The 27889-nt window shown below is 43.8% G+C and overlaps 2 protein-coding genes across 2 annotated transcripts in view; one reads left to right on the plus strand and one right to left on the minus strand.

Moving 5' to 3' along the window:
- The window catches only part of zcchc14 (zinc finger, CCHC domain containing 14), a 55038-nt gene extending 48230 nt beyond the window's left edge, over positions 1-6808 (minus strand). The window contains exon 1 of the mRNA XM_088613986.1: positions 4602-6808. Coding sequence (XP_088470112.1) covers positions 4602-5204 — 603 coding nt within the window. The 5' untranslated portion in view covers positions 5205-6808. The remainder of the gene's footprint in view (positions 1-4601) is intronic.
- Positions 6809-13036: 6228 nt separating this feature from the next.
- jph3b (junctophilin 3b) overlaps positions 13037-27889 on the plus strand; it is a 60413-nt gene continuing 45560 nt past the window's right edge. Inside the window, exon 1 of the mRNA XM_088614368.1 lies at positions 13037-14304. Within this exon, the coding sequence (XP_088470494.1) occupies positions 13923-14304 (382 nt within the window). The 5' untranslated portion in view covers positions 13037-13922. The remainder of the gene's footprint in view (positions 14305-27889) is intronic.

Raw genomic sequence — 27889 nt, forward strand, 5'->3', positions numbered from 1 at the left:
TGTTGCTGTAGCCAGGCACGAGGCTCATGTGTGGCATCTGGGCCCAGCTTTCATTTTTCCCCCCATCAGCTTAGCTGAAGCTGATCTTGACACAGTAACTGAACTAATCATTTACTTACAAATTTCTCTTTTTCCCCCATATCTCTGACATAGCTGAAGCTAGCCATGGAAGTCTAGTTTTTCCACTCAGTTCAAATGATTAATTAGGTTGCTGAAAAGAGTACACTAACTTGGTTGCAATGAAAACCACAAAACACAGGAGTCCCCCCAGAGCCCAAAATAAAAAAATTCTACCATTAATGCCAGGGCAGAATTTCCATTTTGATTCCATTCATTAACATACAGAGACACTGCAAATTAGAGCAGCCTCAAAGCGCCTGACTGCAGGTCATTAATAAGAATTCCACATGTACAGCATTTTCCTCCCCAAACCTGGGTTAACTCCCCTACTGTTACAAACTGTGCCATGGGATCTTTTTAATTAGTCAGGACCTCAGTTTAATGTCTCATTATCTGAAGGACAACACAAACTACAGCACAGTGTCACCATACGAGGACACTGGTTTAGAAATACAGGTCTAGAGGGAAGGGTGTCCCCTACTTATCCACCAACACCACTAACAGCAGCCACCTGGGTTTCCCTGGAAGTCATCCATCCCAGTACTGACAAATGCAACACAGGATAGAATTGCTTCCCAAGACTTCTTCCATTTGGAAGGCGTGACCTATGAATTTATTACGCTGCCTGTAAACCTCTATCGCGTGCTCTTTGCAGGTTTGAGCCTCTATCATTAGTCACCTGGGACCCAGGTTCCCACAATGCTGGTGTACACAACTGGAAGCCATCTGGACAGTGCACAGGAGATAGGTGGGCATTACCAGGTACTCAACACCAGGGCCTGTGACTCCCCAGGCACCTACGAGCTGGCAGTGAGCCCCGCTTCTATGATGCAAAATTACTCTACTATGGGGTTTACGGTGTGAGGAATAAGAGACGACTCAGGCTTCGGAGGACAGAGTGCGTACAATCTTCCCCTCTCCTTTTGCAGTGAGCTGAAGAGGTTAACAAGCAGCAAGTACTAACCGAGGGAGGAGGAGGGGGGCGCAAATAAAAAATGAGAACATCAGAATACACGTGCCACGGTCTCAGCTGCAAAGGCAGACAGACAGCTCGTTTTCCAGCATGAATCTGTTCGGCACACATCCAGGGCTAGACAGGCATTCCTTTGAGCGCGGCGGCCTCCTTTCTCACCCGATTTGATCCCAGTTGAACACTTGCAGGACGCCAAGGGGGATCATCGAGTCTTACAGCATCATCCCCAACCACTGACCAGATCAGCGGCAGGCTGGGCTCTCCCACAATGCCTTGCAGACCTCAGGCACGTCAGGGCACCAGGGCATCAGTGACCCTGCACGTACTCATCACAGCCAGTGCATCCCACTGCGGCCAGAGGCCCTTTCCTCTGCTTACTGCATTAATAAACTGAACCAAGAAATACATTTACTGCCCAAGCCTTATGTGGTGTCCTACAACGATTCCACTTGCAGAACTGCATTTTTATTGTCGATCCGTTGTGTTCTACGAGACCTGACTAACAAAAACGCTCCACTCCAGCCTACTTTGGGCAAAGCTCACCTACAATATAAAGGCTTCAATTTATGCTAACAATCATGCCTATTGGATAGTGGTCTCAATTATTATAAAATCAACATCTAAGTTGTGTAAGGAAACATAACGAATAGTCACATGCCTAAACATCCAAAAACAGTCTCTAACTCTGTTCTACAAGCCCCTTAACAGACTGCCTGGTCTTACTACCAACAGTCAACACTATACTCAAGTGTTACTGGCATTCCGTTATATTGGGAAAGAGGAAAATGCTGTTTGTAGAGTTTTGATTGAGGATTGTGCCCTGAAGATGAAAAGAGAGTCACAACATTTATTTCTCTAAAACATGCAAAAATGGAATCCTTGTGGTTTTGGGACCAGAACCCTACTGGTTTTGTGAGACACTGTGGTTTTCAGAGCCCCGATCTAAAGAAAGACAGGAAGAAAGTGGAAGAAATACAGCTGCGCTCCTTGGCAGGTCTGAGGATATTTCAGAGAGGCTGTCATGTGCGCGGAGAGCAGGGGGAGAGAAACTTGTTTAGACTAAACGAATAGCAACCCCACAGCTGCTTTCCATTGATAACGTGTTTCATTCGTTTAGAAAAGGAAAAAACAAACCCTAAAAATGATGGAAGTAAGCTTTGTGTTGTTGTCAAAAACTGCAGACTGAAAAGAGATTTCCTTCACTGCAAACAAGAAAGCAGTGGAGGACTATCGGGGAATTTGTCTCTCATCAATTCGACTAATGTCTTGTTCTGTTTTCTAGCCATTACATCCAGCTCCAACTGATACTCTTGGGAAAATCTGTACAGTTGTCTGGGATGAGAGATTAACACTGCTCGAGACACAGGATCTCCAGTCCTAGTCCTCCAGGATCACAATCCAGGTGTTTCACGTTTGTTTAGATCATCAACACCTTAGGACCAGAGAAGTCAATTCAAATGGTGTGGTGAGGGGCTACTGGACCATTTTCACCATCGTTCCTAGTTCATAAGTTGTTCAAACCATGTGTGTTGCCCATCGCCTGGACTGGAACATCTGGATACAGCTACATGTTCGGCAGTTCGAGTCCCTGTGGTTTTCACCGGGTAGCGGCCTGACATGAGCCCTCTATACAAGTGTGGTTACCTCATGACTGCAGGGTATCTGGGACTTCATACTCCGTCACTAACCTTTCCAGATCTGCAGTGCCTCTTTCCACCTCTATCACCACATACTTCACTCGGCAATAAACAGCCTCTTCAGGTCGAAACGAAAGGAGGCCGACATCCAACTATTACAGCTGCCTTGCCAAGACACACTGGGCTGAGTGACATCAGGGGGCATCCCATTGGCATTCAATTGCATTTGGAGGAGAAATAAAACAACACATTTTTGCATGTGTTTGCTTTAAGCCACCACATGAAAAACACAGTGGACAGCAGTGTAGCCAGGGAAAAACCAAAGAGATCCGCATCCTGCAATCTTTAGGGTGTCCAGGTGAAAACCCAACAGGCAAGGCATCCAGGGTTGAAATGCAAGGTCTTATCTGCAAAACAACACCAGGGATGGATATTTCAAGCCTGTTTCCATTACCCTGCACGCTGAGATTCTATCAGACGTTTTTATTCTGATCCTGCTTATGAACTATTAACTTGCCTTTCTGCTTTCTCACGCATTACACACCTGCCATTCGTGAAATGCAACACAGATCCAACAGCTTTTCAATGGGACTTTTTCTTCCTTTACCACACATGAAAAAAGGCTGGACCTTCGTGCGTGTGCTTGCTCTCGTTTTACACATTTTCTTCCTGCCTCTAGGAAAACAAGAAGAATACCAACACATCGTGGCGTGCACGGCGGTGACCGGCTTGAGCTCAAAGTCACGTCAGGCACGATGCACGCATCGCCGCTCAAGAAAACACAGGGGGCAAGCCACACTAAAAGTGCATTACATCTCATCCAAAGGACGGCCCCTTTTTACAGTACAGTGTCCCCATCACTATACTGGGGCATTAAGACCCACAAAGACCGCAGGGTGAGTGCCCCCTACTGGCCCCACTAACACCTCTTCCAGAAGCAACCTTAGCTTTCCCAGGAGGTCTCCAGTCCAGGTACTGGCCAGCCTCTCACCTGCTGAGCTTCAGTGGGTTCTCAGTTGTAAGGTGCAGGGTGGTGACATAGCTGCTGGCTTCTCAGTATAAGACCAACCAAGGGTCATGTCAAAACCTGAGTTTAGTTCATTAAGAACTGATCTCAATTTAGTGGCACAACTCTACTGCCAAATCTACTGAATTCCCTGCAGGGTTTCTGGAAGGACCTGGCCCTGTGGATTATCATCAGCAGAGATCTTGTGCCCTGTTCCAAGGTCAATCCTTACAGGTCACCCTAAACCACCTGCTTCTGAGAAAACTACAAAGTCAGAGGTAACTTTGGGAATATCTGTCAAGAACCAGTATTACTTAATTGACCAATTTACTTGTATACCTGATCACAGTTAAAGTGCTCCAAGCCTTTAGCAACATGATGGCTCCCCAGTTACCAATAAAATGCCTAGTGATAGGAGTGCTCCACAAACAGGCCTCTGTTACAGAGGATCTCCATGGAGCAGCATCATAAAGTCGAGCACACTGTTAGAATCCTGTCAAAATTTTAATTGCAAGACCAAGACATGTACTAACACTACGGTTACTACTCAGTCTACCAAGTCATTTAATAACTAGCGTAAATTTATTAAATTGCTATTGGTTAGCAATCCAGTTTTGCTGTATAGCCGGAAAAACAGTCTCTAACATGCAGTATTCGGGAAAAGAAAAAAAGAAAGGTCTTAATTGAATTCTACTACTGGGTAAATTAAGGATTCCATTTTGTAAGGGCTGAGCTGTAAAGGCAGGGAGCAGGAATGGGGGGTCCTGTCCTGGAGAGGACGTGTGGTCTGCCCCACAAGCCAGGCTGTGAAGACGTCGGCGAGGCAGTGAAATCCCGGTTCCCGGACCATAAGAGGGCAGCTCACCTTGTGGCAGCAGTGACAGCCCGAGACACGCGAGCTGAACGTGGTGGTGGTGGTGAAGGTGGTCACGGTGTTGGCCGCGGTCAGACTGACGGCGCCGCTGCAGGTCGTGTTCACGATGTTCTGGATCTGAGTCAGCTCCTGCCTCAGGACCTGCTTCTGGTGGAAGCTGAAGGCGGGGTGGTTGGAGGCCATGGTGAACAGGAGCAGAAACTGGTCTCCGGTCTGGCCGTCGTTGAGCTGCAGCCCATAGTTGTTGATGATAGAGTCGATGTAGGTGAGGGTCCTGAAGAGAGCTCCGGCGGCCTCCCGGTTGTCCGAGTTGAGCAGCGCCAGGGAGATGAGCAGTTTGCTCCGCACCACCTCGTCGGTGATGTTGGTCAGATTGGCGAGATCCGCTGCGTTGTTGGCCTTAATCTCCGCATCCCGGAGCGAGTGGTAGTCCTTCCTGGCCAGATCCTCCAAACACGACCCCAGAAACCTCAGCTCTATGGGTACACAGAGGTCGAGGAGCCCGCACAGGAATTCAACCCTCTGAGCTGAGTTCAACTCCGAAAACCAGCGGTACACGCTCTCCCTTTGGAGCAAACTCCGCTTTTCGACCATTTTCCTGCCGAGTGCGAGCGCCCTTGATAATGATAATCACCGGTGTGTGAGATACAAAATATCAGCTGCCGTCTCCCATCAAACAGCCCGCTTAGAAGAGGCGAGTTAGTTTCCTGCATAAAGTAATCCGGTCTCGGCTATGGAAAGGCTCCGCTGCTCCTGGTGTCTGTTCAAAGTGAGTCTGATCCAAAACGCTGAAGTTTCCCTTTTTGTGGACGTTTTTCGCCCCACAGTCAATTCGCCACAATCCCCGCGGGTATGCCCATGTACGATCCTGCATGGTCCTGACAGCAATCCTAGCCAAGGTGTCGTCTTCTGGTCTCCCCGACTCCCCTGCGTGGCATTTTCGCTGCGCACAAACACACTCCACAGACAAAAGCGTGCACAGTGTTTATTTATATTCCTCCTGGCAATGGCGCTGTGCCTTTAAACATCTCCTCCACTATTCCCACTTCGCTCCCAAGTTCAAAATCCTCGGGAGACCGCCGTCTACGACTCGCTTACAAAAACGCGAACTAGCGCGATCCGAAACCGAGCGAATTTTGCACAGACTATCATTGTAAACGCTTAGTGTGCGGTGTCGAAATCCAGCGCTTTTTTTTTTTACCTCGGGATTTCCAGTATGGCTCACATTAAAGAACAATTAGGGAGCGTCGTTCAAGACACGGTGTATGAAACTCCAGCAACTCTGCTTCACAGTTTGAATTAAAAAAAAAAAACAAACTCTGCAATTCCCCTATTCGCATTGACACCAAAGACTGTATTTTGTCAGTGAGTAAGACTGAATTTCTTGCATAAAGAGCATAAATAAAAGACTGTTTTCTCCCTTTCTATGCGTATTCTAGTTTTGAGATATAGTAGTACATCACACCAGTACAGCTACTATCCCAAAACGCGTGCGTTAGGTCCACCCACTACCTCCGTTTAGCGCTTGTGATTGGCTGTGCCCCGTGCTCGTCATGGCAGTCGGCTCCCCGATTGGCCAGCCCGGAGCTATCACAGTCGCGTATCTGCAATCTCACATGAGCCCGAGATGTTTTTCGATTTTGTCAGACAGATTATTTAACCAACTCCGCTGCTGGCTCCGTTGCGATCCCTGCAACAGCTCCTTTCCGACCTGGAGCTCTAGGACACGTTATCCACGCCGCTTTATTTTATTTATTTTTATCCTTTATTTTTACTGTATTGCAATTTTAAAATGTCGAGATGCAAAACAAAAAAAACAATCGAGCAAACAAGACACCCTCCCCCTTCAGGTCCAAAAGCGAATTCAGGGTAGGTTTTTTTTTGGCAACGGGGAGTTCTGGATCTGCCATTACATGACGTCACCCTCTTTGGTCCGGTCCAAAAAAAAAAGCGTCTCTCTTCCTTTCGCTGTTTTCCTGATTTGCAAACAGCAACCCCGGTGCTACCTTATCGACAGCAGTTTAATACCCCTCCCTAACCCTGCATTGTTTTATCGTCGGATGTTATAAAATCTCGCCATGCACAGTATTTTCTAGAAAAAAAAGCCCTGTGTACAGAAAATATGTAGGGGTCTGCAGTATATCAACAATAATAACGACGACAGGAAGAGAAAAGGAGGTCTGAAAACACTTGATTTTCTATTTACTGCTTTGTCCACCTTTTTGTAGTTAAGACCCTCCTTTCCAGATTTTTCTTCTGCTGCTGAAGATTATCTGGGTGATCCGTAGTGTAGCTCAAGAACAATTGATTTGTCGCCACCTAGCGGAAGCTCGGCGCACGTTTTATTTCGTGCGTTTTAGAGAGGAGCTATCTGGTTTCTGAAACCCGTACTCGGTTTCTGTAAACATGTTCCAGATGTTTACAGAAACCGAATTTGTATCGATTTGAGATTCAATCATTGATTTTAATCGCAGGGTAATTGTCTAATAAATTGTCAAAAACGTTAATCATATTTTGATTAATCAAACGAGCCCGAAGATAACAAAATACATGATTGTGTTTCCTTTTCATAACACAAAAACATTTTAATAAGGTTATAAATTATTTTTTTAGTGTTTTAAGTTATTCGTCAGAACCCCTGAGTCAGGTTTATCGTTCGGGACGTAACTTTTATCGTCTCTCGCAGTTCTCCCACACTTGAGCGTTTATTGACGCCTCACCGTGAAATAGCACCCCGGGACAATCTCCCCCTTTGTGTGGAGTGATATTTGTGATATTTTCAAACAGTTCCACTTTTTCATTTCAAGAATACCATTTCCGCGGATGGGATTTCGCTGTTTCTAAAACACAGGCAAATACAGATTCCCACCAGAACATACTCAACATACTGTATGTTTATAATGACTGAAACTATAAAAGGGTATAAAACCAATTCTGTTGTAATTCCGTCCTTAAAATGGAGGATGTTGTACGCCTATTGGCAAGATTAAATGGAGTAGCAGTTGCTGAGGACATATAAATTGCATTATATCTAATAACTGCCTTCTATTAAGCGTTTGGTCGTAATTTTAATTACCCTTGTCCTTCCTGTTTGCTCAGACGTCCCATCTGGTACTTATTTTCAGTGTACTGTATAGGGAGTTTGTGTTGAGGAATTAATGGGACCTTCTTGACAACAGAAATTGTATACGTATACATTGGCATGTTTCAAAGCCCTTTTGTTAAACAGAAACATTGCTATCACAATTTGACATCGCTCTTGAGGTAAATGTTTTCCTGTTTGTTTTGACCGAGGACAAAAGTTTTATCCAAGAGTTTAATTCCTTCAAAGACAGAGTTGTGTGTTTGTTTGTTTGTTTGTTTGTTTGTTTGTTTGAAGTTGACCAGATGGACTACAGTACGGTGATGCGTCTGTCTAGGGCTACGGAACGACAGTATCTAGTTAGTTTTACTGCTTCATTCCGGGAGCGTTAGAAAAGCAGCCCACACCAGCAAATAAACAGCAAAATAAAGAGTCGGAATCAAAATCACTGCCGGAAAGATAACTGGAGTACGTTTCACTATCTGGAATTCCGATTTTCCTCTGGGGGGGTGAGGCAGCATGTCGCTCCTCTGATATCCGAGTATGAGATTTTACTCCTGCGTCGCCCTGGCGCTGTCAGGCCTCTGCTGCAGAGCTCACATGCGTGCTGCTTCCCTGGCGCGCAGCTGCACTCTCCCACGAGGTGGTGCCAGAACTCCAGGAGCGCCTCGGCTTGCCTTCTCCTGCTGCTCGCCCACTCTGTGCGGGCAGGCTGGGCGAGGCGAGGGCGGTGCCATTAAGGGCGGTAAGTGCTGAGCGGAGGGGGCAGTGGGATGTTTTACTCCGCAGCGATGTATTGGTGCAGCAACACTATATATCCTCTCTTTTAAAAAAAGGGATTAAAAACAAAGGGAAGGATCCAGTCTCATTACAAAAGGAGCGGCTCTGCCTTCCAAGGGGGCTGTGTAACTGGGGACAGCGTGACCGTGTCCTGAACCGGTCTGCTGTCTTGACTTCATCAATACGTCTGTATTGTGCTTGCAAATTAGCAATAACTGCCCCTGGAGTATGGACCTCCCTGTACCACAATGCTTTTATTGTTGTTGTTGTTGTTGTTTTTTTCAGTACACTCCATCTACATTGTATGTGCAGTTGTCTGGATATTTATGCTGACGTATTTTACTTGCGTGTTATCTGTTGTGTTTATCCACTTATTGTGTTAGTTGTATCCAACTGTTATTTTCCCCCACTAACTCAATAAGGGCAGCACAGTGGCGCAGTGGTGAGTGTCTCTGCCGCCCGGTGCTGGGGCACTGGGTTCAATCGTGGGCCTGCAGTGCTATCTGTGTGGAGTCTGTGTGCTCCCTGCTTGTTTGCATGCGTTACCTCTGGGGGCTCCGGTTTCCTCCAAAGTCCAAAACATGCTGGAAGGTTAATTCTCTTTGGTGGAAACTGACTCTAGGTGTGGATCTGTGTTTGTGTCTGGGAGTGCCCTGTGGCAGTCTGGCGTCCCATCCACGGTGTGCCCACTCTTGTGCCCATTGCCTTCAAGGGTAGGCTCCAGTTCCCCCACAGCCCTGGGCTGGAAAGAGTGGGTGGATTATTACTGGGATGGTTATGTCTGAGACTAAAGTGATTCAGTTTCTTAAACGTTTTACCTTCCTTACATTCTTGTAGGCCAGGAATGAACCCTGTTGCACTTCTTTGAAGTCATTCCAGAGCAGCAGATAGTACGTGGTGTTCTCTACATGAGGATAGGAAATTCTGTGCAGTTCACCATCTATCCTGAAACCTTTTTTGTGGCTTCCTCACATTGCCTGAGTATGCTGGTGCTGCGAATGCTTGTTGAAGTCGCTGTTAATCATAACACTGCAGATCCAGAATTTAGAGCAGGTCTTTGCTGCATCATGTGAGGGGTGATGTCCAGGGTCTTGCGTGTTGCAGAAGCTCAGCTTGTTTTCAGACACAGGCTCTCTAGCTCTCCCAATTACAACACACCGACTTCCTTAAATAACATGCCCGATACTTTAAAATCCTGGCTTGCCATTTAATGGGATAATGCTGGGATACTGTACGAATGTGGCAGTGTAGCACCTCTGTTATGATCCAGGGAGATCCCTAGGTAAGGGAAGACACTGAGTCTGCATGAATACAGTCGATATTGTGAATGTTTCCTTGAATACTCTTGACTCAGATTGTTCAGTGAGACCTGTCCCTTGAAGCAAATAACACCACAGTCACTTTAACCATACTATTTTTTGCACTGTTCCAAGAATTTTTTGTCCTGTTATATTTTCTCTGTTTGCGGAATTTTGCACAGTTTTGATTACTTGATTACATGTTATTTATGTTATGTTATTACATGTTACTGTTATTGCAATTGTGTAACTGTCTATTGTCTTATCTTCTGTCCTATTTATATACTGCACCTGAGTGACTAATGAGAAAAACTTTTCATTATACTATGCATCTGTGTAGGTTTAATGACAATAAAGTTGAATTGAATTGACTGTTTTGCTGATACAGTACATTAGGGCTCTGGAACCTGGGATTGACCTTCAGAGGGCATGGAGCAGTCACTTCATGACTCTTCTCATCCATGGGGAATCCATGGACAAAAACTCCTGCAATTTGCCTTCTGTACATACCCAGCTCTAAAAGTGTTTGTTCTACATCCTGCCAGTTTTACAGTACATAGGACCAGACAGGATGATTCATGAACAGATGTCTTTGATCTGTAGCTGTAGATGTTGTGATTAATGAGATCATGAATAAGTAATGCTTTCCTCAGTTAGGGTAATTTTATTCCTAACATTAATCCCCTCCACCCCTCCCCATCACATGCACTCTTTTTTTCTATTAATAAAGGTTATATCTTATGGGGTTTTTTTTGGAGCGGTCATAGAATTAACCAGAAAAAATCATCCTCTCTTGGCTGAAATCATCTTCTCAGAATAATTGGAAAGTTAGCCTGCACTGAGTAAAAAGAGGGGAGTTGTTAGGTGTAGCGATGTAGGCAGACTCAGCACAGGGTGACACTGGCCCAAATCCGCACTCATTGTACTGTACAGGTTGGCAGCTGATGCTTTCTCTGCACTGCTTTGCACAAAAGACCAGCTTAGCGAGCAGACCAGTTGCTAGCAAGTCAGAGGATGCCAATGTGTTGAGATTGCTGTCACTGGGGATGTAACCCGGACGTCTCTCCATTCCCTCCAGAAAGTTTCACCACCAACCATGCGAAACCTATGAGAAAGGTGCGTGAGAACAGCAGTCTGCTACAATATGCAGAGTTGACAGTACTGGCTGCCTGTCTAGTTGTGACTGCAAGCCGGACACTTGAAGTCCGTTTTAGCGCCGTTCTCTGAGTGGTCAAATTCGGATCTCGCTGCTCGCCTGCCTACTTTTGACTTTACCACAGCTTTGTATTAATCCGGGCCTTTACAGCCAATCCTGTCAAACTGGGTCATGCTTTTAACCCCCACTGTGGCTGTGGGCAACCCCAGACTATTTTATTGTAGTGTATCATGGTATCACTTGTGTATTGTAGTGTCTTATAGTGTATCATAGGAAGTGACTCAGCCCATCTAACCTGAGATGTCATCAGTGAGGGACACAGCTTCAGTGATTCCCCTGCACCTTCCTGGGCACCTGCAGGTTATGATGTCATGTCTCGATGTTCCCCCTGTCCATGACATGACCTCGATGTACAGTACATGTACATCCTGCTCACCGCTGCTCAGCTTGTAGCTTTTCAAAGGACAAATGTGGGCACATGGGATGATACCGAAGGCCAACATAAAGATACATTTTTGAGAAAATGTATATTTTTTAATCCCATGTTTTTTGGGGGGATTGTGGACCTTTTCTCTAAACTATTCAGAGTCATTTAAGGTCTACACACCCTATTGCATTTGCCTTAGTATTGGATTTTACAGTGCGTATTCTTTTATCTTTGATTGTAAATGACAAAAGAGAGACTTGTGTTTAATGGGAGTCGATGACCCGTGAACAGCACAATACAGAGGGCTCTGATCACAGCTCTGTCATTTCTACCTCGTCAGCCATGGGGAAGTGAGGAGCCATTGCTGCTGTTCTGACTGCAGTGAAGGCTTCCAACCACAGGAGGTTCCTACAACACTGCAACTTCACTGCTGCTCTCTCTCGTCTCCTCCACGCACAGCACGCAGAGTCTGCTGGTCTGATCGTCTGAAGGAAGCAGGGAGCAAGCACTTTATCTCCAATCCAGCGCCCCCTGACCCCCGATACTGACCTTCGCCCCCTAGTCCCCCTCTCCTGCAGTCCCCACGCAGTGCTCTCCAGTGTCGTCCTCTCTCTCGGAGAGCGCTCTGGTCCTGCAGGCCCTGTGGTCTATTTTTACCCTGCTCAGCCTTATCTGATTTGCAGTAATTGACTGGATAAACACACACAGCCCCCTAATGAGATTCAGCAGAGGTGTTCCTGGCTCAGCTGACATGGAGAGGAGGCAGCACGGCCACCTTCCTCGGCACACACCTTAGAGTCCCCCAGATTAATGACACCGTCGGCACGCCCGTTCTGTCACATCAGGCACCTGAGGCTTGCTGATTCAGGAGCTCCTAAGCTGAACAGCAACACCACAAACAGCACACATCACACATATTAATAGAGGATTTGAGGAGTCGGTTCAGGGCCATAAAACGTAAAAGCAAGAGAGATTTTGATACCAAACTGAACATTTTTTGAATTAATTGGCCGGTACGAATGGGGGTATCAAGCAAGATCGATACAGAGATTTTGCTGAAGTTTATATTTTCATCTAGAACACAAATGAAACCAATGTATCACCACGTTTGTTAAAAAATAGTGAAGATGAATAAAGCATACCTGGAATGTCTGGAACACAATTTGTGTCATATTTGTACTTTTATACATTATGCGCGTGTATACTGTATGTGAAGAAATATTTATCGATTCAAATACAGCCTGACACAGTTTCAGTAAATTCCATTTTACAAAGTACATAAGAAACGTAACAGGAACACAGCTGCAGCTCATCACAGTAGTACCTTTGATGTAATTGAATTATTACTCTTCCTTTATAAACATTCTAAATTTCAGCATATTTTTCTTCAGCAGAATACAAATACAGTGTAGGTTCATGCTCACACACACTCAATATGTGCATGTATAAAAGCAACAATAGGTCTATAAGCCTCACATCCCACGTACAATCTGCTGCTTATTTCAGTGTTTCAGGTGTGTTTGTTTTGCGTATTAGCTAATAACGCTCCATATCTGAAGAGTCAGGAGGGGAAGGAATCATGTAGTCCCCAAGGAACTGAGGCAGAGCGATTGGAGGTCTGGAAAACTCATCATTATGCTGTTCCTGTCTCTTTAAATCCAGGCAGGCGGGGGTGAGTGCTGTGGAACAGTCCTCATTTAATAAGCAGGTTTTATAAACACCAGAAAGAAGAGACCCCAGATAGGGAAGAAAGCAGGAGGAAGAAAGACAGACAAGAGCCTAAATTGTTCTCCTGTCAGGACCTCTGGATCTGTGACAGCTTTGGCAGTAGGCTTGGGCATTAGATAACAAGGAAAAGGGAGAGAGAGAGAGAAGAAAATCAGATCAGTTGTTTGGTGTTGAGGTGTGTGTATGCGTGAGCGTGTGTGTGTGTGTGTGCGAGCGCGCGTGTGTGTGGAGAGAGAGAGACACTGCATTGCTGTCTCCAGCGTAGGCATTAGAGCCCTACTGGAGTCTCCCTCTCTCTCCGTTTCTTTCTCTCTCTCTCTCTCTCTCTCAATTGCTTTTTCACGGCTGAAGCCTTAGCCACAGTGCGCTAGGGCGTTCCGATGGACACTGCAGCAGATACCTGGACCACCAGATGGATTTTTTTAATGGATTCTGATCCTCCGATCGGCTTGTTGCTGCCTGGGATTCGAGCAATCTAGGTGGAGCCTGCTGCCTCTCCTGGCTTGGGAGAGAGAGAGGAAAGGGGGGTTGGAGGGGGAAAGAGTTCTGATTGTCGATGAACTGTAAGGCGCATGGCTTGTGGTATGTTGCTCAGTCCTAGCCACTCTTGGAAGAGACCCAGAAAGGAATAATATCAGAAATGGTCTGAGGCTCTTGTTTTTGCGGAGGGATCCTTCTGCTTCGGCCATCTGTTTTGGCTTGGACATTGTTTTCAATTTTACTTTTTTTTCTACCTTGGGGTGGGGGGGGGTGTTGTTGTTTTTTTTTTTTCCTTTTGAGTTCTTTTCTTTTCCATTTCCTTTTTTTTTTGAGGGGGGGATTTGCAAGACCTATTTCATGCATGTCCAGTGGGGGCAGGTTCAACTTTGATGATGGGGGGTCATACTGCGGAGGGTGGGAGGATGGCAAAGCGCACGGCCACGGGATCTGCACGGGCCCCAAGGGACAGGGGGAGTACTCGGGGTCGTGGAGCCACGGGTTCGAGGTGGTGGGTGTCTACACCTGGCCCAGTGGCAACACTTACCAAGGGACTTGGGCACAGGGCAAAAGGCATGGCATCGGGGTGGAGAGCAAAGGCAAATGGGTATATAAAGGCGAATGGACTCATGGATTTAAGGGACGTTACGGGATCCGGGAGAGCACGGGCAGCAACGCCAAGTATGAGGGCACCTGGAGCAACGGCCTGCAGGATGGCTATGGCACGGAGACCTACTCCGACGGAGGTAAGCCAAGCTGCATGACTTCCTGTGTGTGCCGGGGCCAGACTCGTGTCAGGCAGGCAGGGGCTGTTGTCTGAATGCTGACTAGGCGGCCGGGGGCTTCTTCTAAAGAGCCTGCTAAGTTCATTGATGAATTACTTTTTCGGAGCGCCGTGGGGAAGTTTTGGGTTTGTCCTTTGCCCCAGCCTGTGCCTCGCCCCCCTGTCTTGCCCTCCTGTTTCCCCTCTATCCACAAGCACAGCCAGCCCCTTCTCTCTCTCCTGCTGCAGCCTGGAGAAGACGGGAGGCCTGAAATAAGGCCATCTGGGCTGCAACTACAATTCCAGGTCACCTGCAGTGCCTTATGCAAACTGGGTAAATAACAGTTGGATTGAAAAAGAAAGAATCCCAATCGCAGCAGCCTTCCTGTAAGGAATAGTAATTGGAATGAGACAGGGCAGATCCGTCACGTCCAGACTTGAAAATCATGCCAAAATGATCCCTTTTCACTCTTCTGAGCCCTGTTGGCTTCTGACCAGACCTTAAATGACACCCGTGTAAGATGGGGAGTGGAGTGGGACAAAGGAAAGCAAGAATTCACCTCGTGCCTGAGGGGCGATGTCCCCGATTTCCTCAATTAAGGCCGCGATCACTCCGCGAGCATGGGGACCCCTGAGACAACAACCTACAGAGTCAGGTTCCGCAACAGCAATGCGTAGGCCAGGCTGACGAGTGGATAAAAGAGAGGTGGGAGCTCCGCAAAGACTGCCGGTGTGGTGGAAGTGGGGGAAAAAAGACAAATTCTAGCAGCTTGTGTCCGGGGATCAGACCTTCCTGCCTTTGGCCTGAACACACGTGCTTGCCGAATTGATACTGCGATGGGTTTTCAGTGTCAGGGAGGCAGAAAAGGTGGGGAGGTCTGAGTTTGTTTTTTTGGGGGGGATGAGCCCTGTTTTGTGCTAACACAGTGCTAAAACTGGGGTCTGTTGGAGTAGTAGGAGGGGGGCAACAGACCGCTGCTCAGGCCTCAGGCTAAGTGCCCTCCCTGCTGGATGATGGCTCAGATGCCCTAGTCAGAAAGTGCGAGCAGCTTCCACATCTCAGCAGTTGTCAAACTGCACATGTCCATCCAGCGTGTGCTGGATTATTAGAATGGAAAAATGCTGCAAACGGCAGATGTCTTACTGGTCGTATTTGCAGACTTGAGATGCATTCCCAAGCAGGTGCGTACGATCAGGGAGTCTCACTTCAGCAAGCAGGCGGATATATAGGCCAGTAGCGTTTTTAATTCAACTCCCAGCCTTTGCTGGAAGCTGATCGGCAGTATTACTGTCATGGGAGGAGCAAGAGAGATAACAGCAGCAGAGAGGTAGTTTTCATATAAAAAGGAGCTACCGTTCTTTTTCTGGTGTGTTGTACTGTGTTTTTGTACAGTAGTTCTAATATGCAAGTTATAATCTGTTGTGATTGATGTAATTTGTGTGGTTATCAGCCACACATGTATACAGTTTATATTTGTGTGCACATGCTTAAAATTATGTGAGACTGTGTGAAATAAGATATTTTATGAATGGAGCATTTAGTATATAGATTACTATATTTATTACAGTAATAATACAAAGCAGTGGACAACTTATGTGATTTTGAAGCCAGTTAGTATATCAACTGTGTATTATAGATTACATTCTCTGGAGACATGATCACTTGGAATTCTTAACATTTATTGTTGCTTCAAAGTTTCTATAGTTTACTGTTTAAGCAAAAAGCAAAAATAATATTTCAGTTATTTGGTTATGTCAGTAAAATTGCTTGATTACTGCCAGATTTAAATGAGATGGATTGCCTCTTGCACTGCAGCACAGCAGTAGCAACTTTGTACAGTAAGTTACCTTGGAAACAGATGCAGATACATCTATTGGGTCAGCAGGTCAATCAGACTCAGTGCTCCACGCTGTGATTGGCTCCCTGATTTGTCTAGTTTCAGTGTTGACTTAGTTTGGCGCAGATCTGTAGTGCTTCATCAGGAGAACTCAAGAGATGAAGCATCACTGCGCTGTCACCACAAGGCCAAACACTTTCTTTTCACTTCAAAGACGGAGATATGGAATGGCTGGCCTCCACAGATGAAATAAGACACAACATCAGTGCAAAGCACAGACATTTTCATTGTTTTGCAAAACGATCCCTTTAACGAAGGACAGTATATAAAGTCAGGCGAATGTTTGAAAATAAAATACCATATACTTTATTTTCAAATATATAATATATTTGTATTTGTATATAATGTGTACAAATGTATATCATATATATTGTATACTGTACAGTCTACAAAGAGAGACACTGACTACCGCTCTACAAGAATAACCTCATCCCTAACAAAGACTGAACAACACCCTTTTTTTCCCAACATTCACATAATTAAACATGGAAATGAGGAATTAAAACCTTTCAGATATGTACATGAAAAAAATGTACCTGCAATTCAGAGCTCTGTTGTTAAGCACTGTGCACAGCAGAGAGACTGAACATATTCTATGCATTTATATATCCAACGCTTTGTTGGCTTTTTAAATTGCTTCCCAACATTGTCCAGAAGATGTACATGCTGTGTCAAACATAAGCACCTCACTCTTTTTCACAAAGTAGCCTCTTCCAGCTCACCAGTTCTCATTTAGAATTTATAGTTTGTTTTTACATCCTGCACCAAAACCCCACACTTGTCTACATTAAACCTCACCTGCCTGGTATTTGCCTAGTCTTGAATTTTATTGAATCTTTTTGAATTGCATTTAACTGCTTCTATAGAGTTTCCCTAATTAAATATCGCCTGCAAATTTGACAAGTTTAATAACGCGCCAGAATAGATAATTGATCTAAATTAGCACGTGCAGTGGTCTTATTACAGATCCCTGTGTTACTCCATGAATTACATTGCCCCAGTCTACATACAGTATTCAACCCTTATCTGTACCCACTGTAGGTGTAGTATAGTGCCTTGTTGGAAGTCTATCGGCTAGGGACTTGCATGGGTGAGCATAATCATATGTCCCTTTGTTGAAAAGGACACCAGTTACAAACCTTTTGAAGCAAATTTACACCCCAACATTTGGCCTAATAAATCACAGTCACACATGTACCCTCTTCAAAACCAGTAATACCAAAGTACAGTGATATTCACAGTCGCATGTCATTTCTGGATGATATTTCATTATCCGGAAGTGGGGATTACATAGAATTACAGAAAGACTGTCAAACAATTGAATCAAACAAAAGGTTTTCAAATTCCGAAGGAAGAGGGAAAACACCCACTGGCTCTGCAAATGTTTTCCTTGCAAAGCATTCTAAAGTGAATACAAAGGAGGTAGCAACAATTACCAGAAAACACAGTGTGCACTGGCTCAACAGTTAAAGCCCAGCTGTAGGACCTGTGGTGACGCAGCAGTTTCTGACTCAACACTCCTAGCTGCTGTTATGGCATGGAGAGTGTGTGTGTGCTTTTCACTACCGCACAGGTGATGTGAACCTAGCAAATTCCTAGCACCATGGGGCGATTAAACATCCATAGCATGTCAACAGAGAGCAGGAAGAGAAGGAGTCGGAGGGCGATGAGCCTGAAGTGGACTATCTGTCCAGTTAGGGGGTGCTGTAGCACTCTGACAGAAATATCTGCTTTATGGGAAAATACAGAGCTAGGTTTTAAATGACTTTTGCAGCTCATTTAACATGCATTAAGGTTATTTTATATGATATTCAATGATTTTATAAAATGAAGTATAAAGGCTTTCACTCCACCTCCCCAGTAAATCACAGAGGCGGTACAAAGTCTCCAGTACTATAGGAACCTTGTTACCTTAAGGGCAGGTTCAGTACCTCTGCTTGTGAGTCAGCTGTGCACAAAGCAACCTTATCCCCGAAGCTAACCGTTTTATTCTGCCCTGCGGAGGGTGGAATACAGAATTCAGTTTTCAATGCAAAAGCACTGAAAAGCACTGACAAGCATTACAAAGTTTGTTGGCAAGCAGCTTTTTGCTTTAAGAGCATTCTGCAAGGCACAGAAATATGAAGACATAAAGTATAGTGCAAAGTAAAATGCACTCTCACTATTTGCCTATGTATATTTCTCCTTCCTGTGGTACAGCATGGTTACTGTGCAGCTCTTGGAGTAAAGGAGAGTATTCCTGAATCTGCTTGCACTGGTTTTCCTTTCTTTGTGCTCTGGTCCTGGTGTCTGTGGGAATGGAGAGTTGAGCTTTGAGCTTAAAGTAGTTGGTCTGGTTATGAGCATGACCATCTAACCCACTGGTGACCCAGGGCTCTGTGCCGTTCTGAAATGCCTTTATTTACAGAAGACCTTCAAGAGATCTGAGCAGGGAGACACAGTCATCCTCTCAGAGATCAATTCTGAAGCACGTGCCATTTCTATGAGCTTTTAGAATCTTTTACTTTTATATTCAGAAACAGCATGAACAGACTGGTTGTTACCATACATTTGGTGCTACTGTAGAAAAAAAACATTCTGAATCAGCTGTCAAGCATTCCTTAGCCTAATAAAAGACATGTCCTTCCAGTGTTACATGACAAACACACTGCCTGTTTTATTAGAATAAAAGGATTATGTTTAAATCAATTATCCAGGCCAATACATCAACTTTCAATCTGGTGAATCTCAAGCGGCTCTACCATCTACCATGAAAAGTGTGCAACATTGTGACCAGTTATTACCAGAATTAACTTAAATTCCTTTCCAACATATCAAGAGAGCAGCGAGGAAACAATTACACAAACAAGACTTTCCTGACCATACACATTTCCTTTTCAATTGTGACTCTGGTATACTTTTAGAATTGTGTATGGTTGCTGATCCAGTTTACTTGAAGAGATCAAATGGCATCATTTACAGTAATTTAACAGATATTGTTAAATATGTATATATTTTAATAAGTCCTTCTTACCGTCAGTGCAGTTTCACAGGTATCCAACCTGTCCATCATAGAAGCTAGCCTGACATACAGCGAGGAGTGCAATCGGATGATTCAGATGGGTAGAAACATCAGAGAGAGCTTGGATGTGGAATGATGTTGCTTCAGTCAATATACGAACATTTTTCCAGGAGTCTGGTTTGTCACTGTGGGGAAACAGTCTGACCACTTCATTTACAATGGTGAAGACAGTGTGCCAACAGGGAAAATAAGAGCCTGAGCCCTGCAAGTATCAGATAATAGTGATTACTTTTCCCTGTTGTTATGGATGGCTTTTAGCTGGCCTCAGAATACATAATAATCAGGTACTGGTTGCCTGCATTGAGCATCCTTAATGCATTGTGACGTTTGAGAAAAGCTTCATTCATGGGCAACAGTAAATTAAACATACTGAACAAGAGGCTAAGAGAATGTTTTGGGAAATCTCATTTACTCTGACTGGTTATACAGTATACTGTATAACAGACAAGAAGTGTCTAGGTTAGTGCTTTTATCCCTTCACAATGCACTACATCAGAGCAATGATGCTTTACCATTCACTGGACATCCTGTGCTCTGCAGAGAGTCTTGTTTTTGTCCTGGAGAGCTCAACTTTTTATAATTGTATACTGTAAGTGCATTTTATTAGGAACTAGAAGCTTTTTTCTGGACCTGTTGTGATGTGTCTAACGTTTGTGGTGGTTTTGATGTAACCTACATTTTCGACATGCTCCCAACATCGGAATTAACAAGAAACTGCAAAGCTGTCTGGATTAATGAAGAAAGTAAAGTCATTGAGAGCTGGAACTGGAATCAAAACCAGAACATCCTGTAGCTCTTCAGGACCAGGTTCAGCCTCCTTGCTCTAAGCTACTTTCCTCTTATGCTGTTGAGCGATTTTTCTCCATGAACAAAAAGAAAGAAAAGAAATCTATTCTGTGGTGCAAGTGCTGAGTTGGTGAAAAAGGGTATTAATAATTCATGGAGGAAACCATCCAAAGGCACTTTTTTGGACACAGCAGAGATGCACAGGAGTCCCAGAGAGCCATGAGTATAAAGTGAACCCACTGAAGCTTTGCTCTAAACTGACCACAGAAGAAAAGGCTGAGTATGTGGAGAAGCTAGAGGTATTGAATTAAGCAGACAGAACACATATGTGCTTGTGTTCTTGTGGAGCAATTAAGAACACAAGAACAAAACAAGGGCTGCAGACAGGATTAGGTCATCTAGCCCATCTTGCTCATTTAGAAATGTAATAGGTAATTGAATATTGGATCTAATTTCAATTGCTTCTGAGAGAAAAAACACTGAGAGTTTAGGACTTTCAGGAGAGTTTCAGATTTCTTTGAGAAAATAAATTCCCATTTATTTTCCAATTGAGACTCCTGGTCTGACTGAGAGTGAAGTAGTCTTCCTGGTCCTAAACAGTCTATGAATAACACCCCTAGTTTCCTAAAGGACAATAAAAAACACTTTTATTAGTGATTTATTATTTTTAAGCCATTTTAATCCTTGTAATATCTAAGTGTTGGTTATTGCTAAAATTATTCAATGTTGATGGTGCTCATTCTATAACATGGGAGCTCCTTCTATAAAACCCTACTGGAAATATTCATTTAGCACATTTGCATCTTTTTATTTTTCATCTCTCCGTGTTACCTTACATATCATTTACATGAACTTTTCTTTTACTGTTACAGCGTGAAAAGTTGTATTTTCCGTCTCTCGCATGGAGATCTGTCTTTCAGTTGCTCCTGTAGCTCAATGTACTGGACTCTTTGTCAGGCGTTGCTGCGAAGCGGCTGGCTTGGACCCCATGCGGGGCGGTAGCAGGTCCATCCCCAGAAGGGTTCCGTTAGGTACAAATGTCCGAAAAACAATAAGCGAAGCCGTAGCCGAGGGGTGGAGTGAGAGGTTCAAGAGCCAAAGAGTCGATCCGAAGAAGAGCGTCTTTCCGAAAAGGCAGGACGCAGGTTGAGCTCGGGAGAGGGACCCTCAACAGCAAGTGGAGACTGAGTGGAGTGAGGGGGTATAAATAGGGAAGATCGCGTGGAATGCTAATTGATTAATTAGTGCGTGACTAATACGGTGAGAGGTGCTTGTGGGTATGCGGTGATGTCTAAGTGCTCACGTGCGGTTCGTGACACTGTTCTTCGGTTGTTAAGTCTTGGGTCTTTTTAAACAACCTATTGAGTGCTCTCTTAACTTTCAATCATGTCTTCATTTCAGCATTATTTAGGCCATATATTGCAGATCTGAATGTATGTGTATTACAGACAAGTTTCGTTTGAGCCTTAATCATTACAGTATGTGTTTCACCCTTTTTACAGTATAGTGACTCTTTATCCATCTGTACCCAGTTTACTGCTTGTGAGTACTGACTCATCCCTTAATAGTCTGCTTTCGTAATACAGTGAACAATAATTTTAGACATTCAGATTCTTTTGGATAACTCCATAATAATGTCCAGATTGCCTTCATCACCTGATATGAGATTTTTCCAAAGTAGCGTCCCTTCAGTGTGGTATTGTAAAATGAACTGGTTTGGAAGGTTTCTAAATTTCTTTAAATATTCCTTAGTTTGGATATAGTCTTCGAATGCTTCAGATGATGTATGAATTAGACCAAACTGCAATTTTCATACTGTATACGTTGTGAACAGGTCTAACTTAAGGACTGAACTTCAGCACCATGGACAGCTCTGCATGTGCTTTTGCAGTCTGTAGCAGGAAGAAAAATGCCATACTCTCCCTAACTGAGCTACACACATTGTGGTTTTTGTTTCTGAGCTTTAGAGAGTTTTTCTGGAGGGAATGCAGGTAACAGAAATGAATTAGCCTATATTGCAGTGCAGTTCACCGTTCAGCGCTTGGCAGTTCTTTCTTCCAGCTTGCTATTAAGATCCTTTTTTCTTAATGCAAACAACTTTTCTGCACATTAGACTTGCTTGAGGGCAAAGACACTGAAAGAAGCTCTATTCCTAGAAGCAAAGGCCTCAAGGTTCACTGTGGCAATTCCTTTTCATGGTCCATTTTCTGCAATGCTCAGAGCTGTCGTTCTGTAGCACATAATGTAATAACAGCAGGACTCAACTGGGCGGCAAGGGCTCACAAATAAGTCATTTAACCACAATAGTATGCTAAAAAAGACTGTTTTGTGTTTTTAAGAGTAACCCATTTGTTTATTAGATTTTAAATAACCTCGGAATGATTTTGTTTTTAGAACTACAGTAGCGTTTCTATGGGTTTTGTTGAGGAACGTGATCTCAAGTGAAAAACATGTTCTTCCGCACAATACTGAGCCGGGTGCCAGTTTCATGACAGGCTGTGGCAAAGTGATGATCAGGAGAGAAGTGAAGCTGCAGCCTGGCTGCGTGGTCTGTGGGATTACTGCGCAGCTGAGCCCGAGGAAGTGACTCATGAAAAGGATTAAGGTGTTTTGTGGGCTCCTCGGTGTCCTCATCCAGGCTCTAGCATAGTCCAGCAAGAGGTGAGGATGCCGTTACTCCATGTGAGGTGGCACAGTGTCACGAGCTCTGTAAGTTGGCAGGGGATCGGTACATGTACACAAGGAGACTAAAGGTGCAAAACAGTGAATGGTTCTCTTTGTGCCGACACAGGAAAATTAAGCTTAGCTCTACCCAGGTTCTAACTAGGCTTCTTCAAAGTTCTTAGCTACAGCATAAACGGGGCATCAGTATCAAAACGATAGTCCCAGATTCTTTTGTATTTTATTAATCCTTTCTTTTTTGTTCCACTTATTCACTCCTCTTCACTATTGCTCTCCTACAGTGCCCGGAGGCAGGCAGCAGATGTAGAAAACCCCTTCTGCAGCCTTTGTTTCCTGTTTATTTGTCATCACTTGATCAATCCCTGTTCCTTGACTGGTCAGGTGACTGTCAGCAATAGGTCATCCCCCAAAGGCTTCTGGGGAATGTATTAGGAGCAAGACCCTCCATCTTGCCCTGCTATTGCTCTGTCACAACATAATGTAGAAAAGTGTAGAATTCAAGTTAAGGTAAGCTAAAAATTACTGTACATTAAAACTATAATATGTAAATGTATGACCTCATTTAGAATACAGTGTACAGCTCTAGTCACCATGATGTAGAAGAACATTGCTACTATGGAATCATTTGGAAGGACAATGAGGTTAATTTCTGATTTTAAAGGAGTGTCAGACAGGCTGAACCAACCAAACCTCTTTAATCTTGGACAGAGAGAGGAGCCTGTGAAAAGACTTGATAAAAATGTGAAAGATATTGATAAAGTCGGCCTCGAGTACTACTCCAAGACCACTCATTGACCTAAGAGCTGAGGACACGAGTGGAAATTAAAAAGGAGAGCATTTGAAAAAACTAAGATGGGGGAAATGGTTTCCTGTCTTTTGTAATCTTTCTCGTGTAAAGAAGGTGATGGTATAGCATTGGGCATGTTTATACTATATTTATCTCTTATGCAGCTGTAACTTATTGATTACTTGGGGTAATTGTTAATTTAATGAATGAGAAAACTGTAAATCTAGGACAAGAGATATATCCCTGCTGTATAGACAGACATTCTGCATTACAGTATACTTTTAGTCTATGTCATCATTTTCAATAGATTATACTGTAAATGCTAGATACTCAGAAGGTGCCTGAATATATAAAATAACTCAATGCTCAGGTCATTTGGGTCAATAAACATTTAGCAGCTAAACAAGCAGGAGCTGCAGCTACTAAGTTAAGGTCTTACAAGCTATTATAATAAGTCGAGACCTTGTGGGATAAGTGGGTGTCAGGATTTTCTGTAATTCTTTTTAGTCCTTAGTCTTTGCCCCCTATTGACAATTAATTCTGCAGATAGACTTATTTCCTGTGATTCGAATTCCATTGTACAAAAAATAAAATCACAAATAAAACATTGCACAGTGAGGCTGCCAATGCAGGCCGACGTGCGAGAGGAATCAGCTGTCAAGCTCCATGAACAGCCGGGTGTATATACAAGGTCTTGCAGAGTTTAGTTAGATAGAGTCTGAGCATGTGCTGCAGTACGAGCAGACTGAGCTGCTGTGTGTGAGTGACGTGCACGTACTGTACATGTTTTCAAATTAAATAGCATGTGTGAAGACAACTGAACTGATTATCAAGGTGTGGACTTGCCTGGAGCTGCAGTATCATGCTGGCTGTTCTGTCACGCCTGCTGTCTGACTTCAGAAACACCCTTGATAACGTCCACCTCTCTGATGAGACTTCTCAGCTAGAGGCACATCTGTCACATAAAGATCTGGAAAAAAAGGACATTTCTCATGCAGGAAAGAGCTGAACTCCTAAAAATAAGTGCAACCTACAGGTTTTAAAATTTCCGTAAGGTGAAAAATGACTGTCACCTTACTTAGATTGTGGTAACAACACACTGGGGTATACTGTATAACACTATATTTTCACAAGCCTGCTTTCTCTTGGGCATATAGAAGTCTTCAGTGCACTGAATGGCAAAAATACAAAGAGTCTTAACCCCAGTCTAGCTCTTGCAACCTCCTTTCAAAAGACTAAAAATGAAAACACTGATAGCCAGACGCCCAGCACGGTCATGTTGGAATCAAGGGAGATCTGTCAGAATTTCGCCAGGAAACTCTAAAGGTGTTTTTCTGCACTTCCTGGATCTAGAATATTAAGCATCACCATCTCTCACTTTTTTTGTGACAATTCCACTCTAAGACTACAGAAATATATAGCCAAAAAAATCAGTGTAAAACACAATCAAATATAATAATTCAAAACTTCACACAGTATCTGCCAGTCTGATATTAATACCTGCAACATGATTAAGGAAATGGAGATCTGGAAAAATGCTCTTTTTACACTGATGCAATATCGTCAAGCAATACATTTGTGTAATGTAATTTCTGCTTCCTCTCTGAAGACCCCTGGCGCAAATGGCATGTTTCAATTAGTTTACCCTCACATCTGTTGAGCTTATTAACTTGTGCAGAGGAAACTGCAAAGGCTGATAAATAAATTACCTGCTCAAGTGCATTATAGAATCTGTTTTCCCTGTCTGGTGAAAGATTGTGACTGCAGGCTAAATTGCTAAGGAAAAGAATTCATTGTTCACTGAAAGCTGAAAAACAGGTGGAGCTGGAGGAGAGCCCTCTACCTTGCTAATAATATTCCTACTGATTGAATATTCTTATTTCAGCCTGTATTATATCACTCCACTGCTCTCGAGCTGCATGAATAATAACCTTATTTTGTCTTTTTTAAAAAGGCTGTCAAAAGGGATGGATTACAGTGCCTAGCCATGCTGCAACTATTGATTATTGGGATCTTTTAGAGCTCCAGCTAGATGGCAGCCTCAGATCAATATGATCCCCAGCTATCAAATGAGCAGGCTTGTCTAAGTAGAATCCATTTATTTGCAACATTCCTTCAGTTCCTCAGACGAGAAGGAAAACAGCGGTCCTCTTCTGCAGCAGGAATTGGCAATTCACGAACCCCCCCAGACTAAGTCACTTTGGAAATAAAGCATCAGCTCAATGACTTATCACTAAACTACATACAGAGGTAAATGTAAGCTTTAATGAGTTAAATCGCTCCAGTTCTGAAATTTGTACAATAACTACATAGAAGCTGCATAGGAAAGGCATGATGCTTAAAAGTTCTGTAGGAGCAGATGCAACGAAAGGAATCCCTGAATTCCACTGCATTTTCCCTAGCAAACAGACATGCTTTACAACATGTTCTTTCATCTTCCGCTGCTGGTGTCTCTGTGCTGCCCATTCATAACTCCGTGCTGTGGAAGAACTGGGACTCTTTACTGCCGATACTAATAGATCCCAGAGCACGAGAGTAAAAGCATGTCTACGCGCCTCCACAAGGCCACTCAGCCGAGTTAAACCATAATGACATGATGGGATTACAGTATAATTCGGCCCCTGGCATCGCAGATACACTTTCAATATGGAAGTCAATTACTCACAGCCCACGTGAGGCCAACATCATCTATCCACAGAGGGGCTGTCAGGCCCGGTTGGGCTCCTACGTCAGAGCGCTAGATTTCACACGAAAGAGCTTCGCGGCGTGTTTGCAGCGACATGGCCCGATTCCAAACCTGCGAGCGCACAAGCGAGCTGGAAGGACAGCAGCCAGGCGCCCCAGACTTCTCAGGCTCTGTCACCAGCAGAAGCGTCGTTATTCTCTCGGTGCAGGTCTGCTCTGCGCTGGTGTTGTTTCTCCCAGAACGCCAGTTCGTTCTTCACCTTGACTTGCATTCCACTGCATCTGCCATGAGAATGAGAGCACCCCATAATCAGTGTAATGATGAGGCACGAGAGGGCGAAACAGAAACTCCTGAGTTTTTTTGGAGGATGAGAGAGACTGCTGCAGTGGCCTGAGCTGTGGTTAAATGGGATTTTACACTGACAAGTGCAGAGACAAAAAGTCAAAATATGTAGAATTGAAATATACCAGAAAAAGCGCTGTGTACTCTGACAGCCGTATGGAGACAATTAACTCTCTGCCTAAAAAACTGCCCTTTTACAATATGCATATCTTCTTCAATTGTGTTTAAGAATTTATTTAGCTGATGGATGCAAAGTATAGCTAAGATGTCATTAAGATATATAAGGAATAATATGACAGCTCATCAAGATCTGGTAATGTAGTGCTTAGATAATGTGCGCTTCTGCTTAATAAGAATAGTTTTTACAACTGCTTACATATTCTCTACATCGCCTACAGAAACCTTTAAGTATCATCTTGCAAAACCTGAAGTGGATCAATGTGATGTTCAACAGTAGTCTCGTAGTCTTACATCCTCCCTTTTCTATACATTGTTTTTCAATGTGTAATCACAGGATCAGAGGGATCAATTATCTCTCCAGCAGAAGTAAAGTAGCAGAAGGTACAATAAACTTCACTTGTATCTAAGAGGAAAGACTACTTGTGTAACTTTCATTACGTTTCTCATATTGTGTGTGTATTGTACATGCTCAATTAGACAGCTTTTTGTGTACATTTTGGCTTGATAAGAAGAAAAGCCTGGCACAAAGTCACATGACACTGTTCAGGCATGGCTATTGCTGTTTGTGTAGCAGTTCATTCCCACAACTCTTACATGTTGTTTTAATAGGTATGTTAACTTCCTGAACAATTGTAGTTTTTCTCAATGGAAAAATCACAATATCTCTGAGTGTCAGTCATTTTGATCTACTTCCCTGTCACTAGTTTAGAAATATTCTGCATGCATAAGAATGAGTCAATACTAAATCTAAATTTAGTAAAGGCTCACTAGGAGCTGGTAGTTGCTTGTGTAATTTTAACTAATAGATTTGAAACATTCTGTTAAAGTTGCTTAGAACAATTGCACAGCTAACATGCCAATGAATAGAGTGTTATTATGTATATAGGCCCTTCTTCTTCTACATTTGCCTAGTATTGCTCATTGGGCTGCTTACAGTAAAAAGAAAAATCCAAGAATCCCATCAAATCATTTCTCGCATGGCCCAATTGAGTGGGTCTTAGTAAGATGACTAGAGAGTTTGTTCAAGAACTCCACAAGTCCTGTTTCCACACTGAATCACATTTCCACATCTGTGCCAGGGTCCTTTATATCAGAAAGCATGGAACTGCAAGTACTGAGCCCTGGTCATGTTGCCTGGAGGCTGCT

The sequence above is a fragment of the Lepisosteus platostomus genome, chromosome 20 (assembly GCF_059453375.1).
Source record: "Lepisosteus platostomus isolate fLepPlt1 chromosome 20, fLepPlt1.hap1, whole genome shotgun sequence".
In the NCBI taxonomy this organism is placed as follows: Eukaryota; Metazoa; Chordata; class Actinopteri; order Semionotiformes; family Lepisosteidae; genus Lepisosteus; species Lepisosteus platostomus.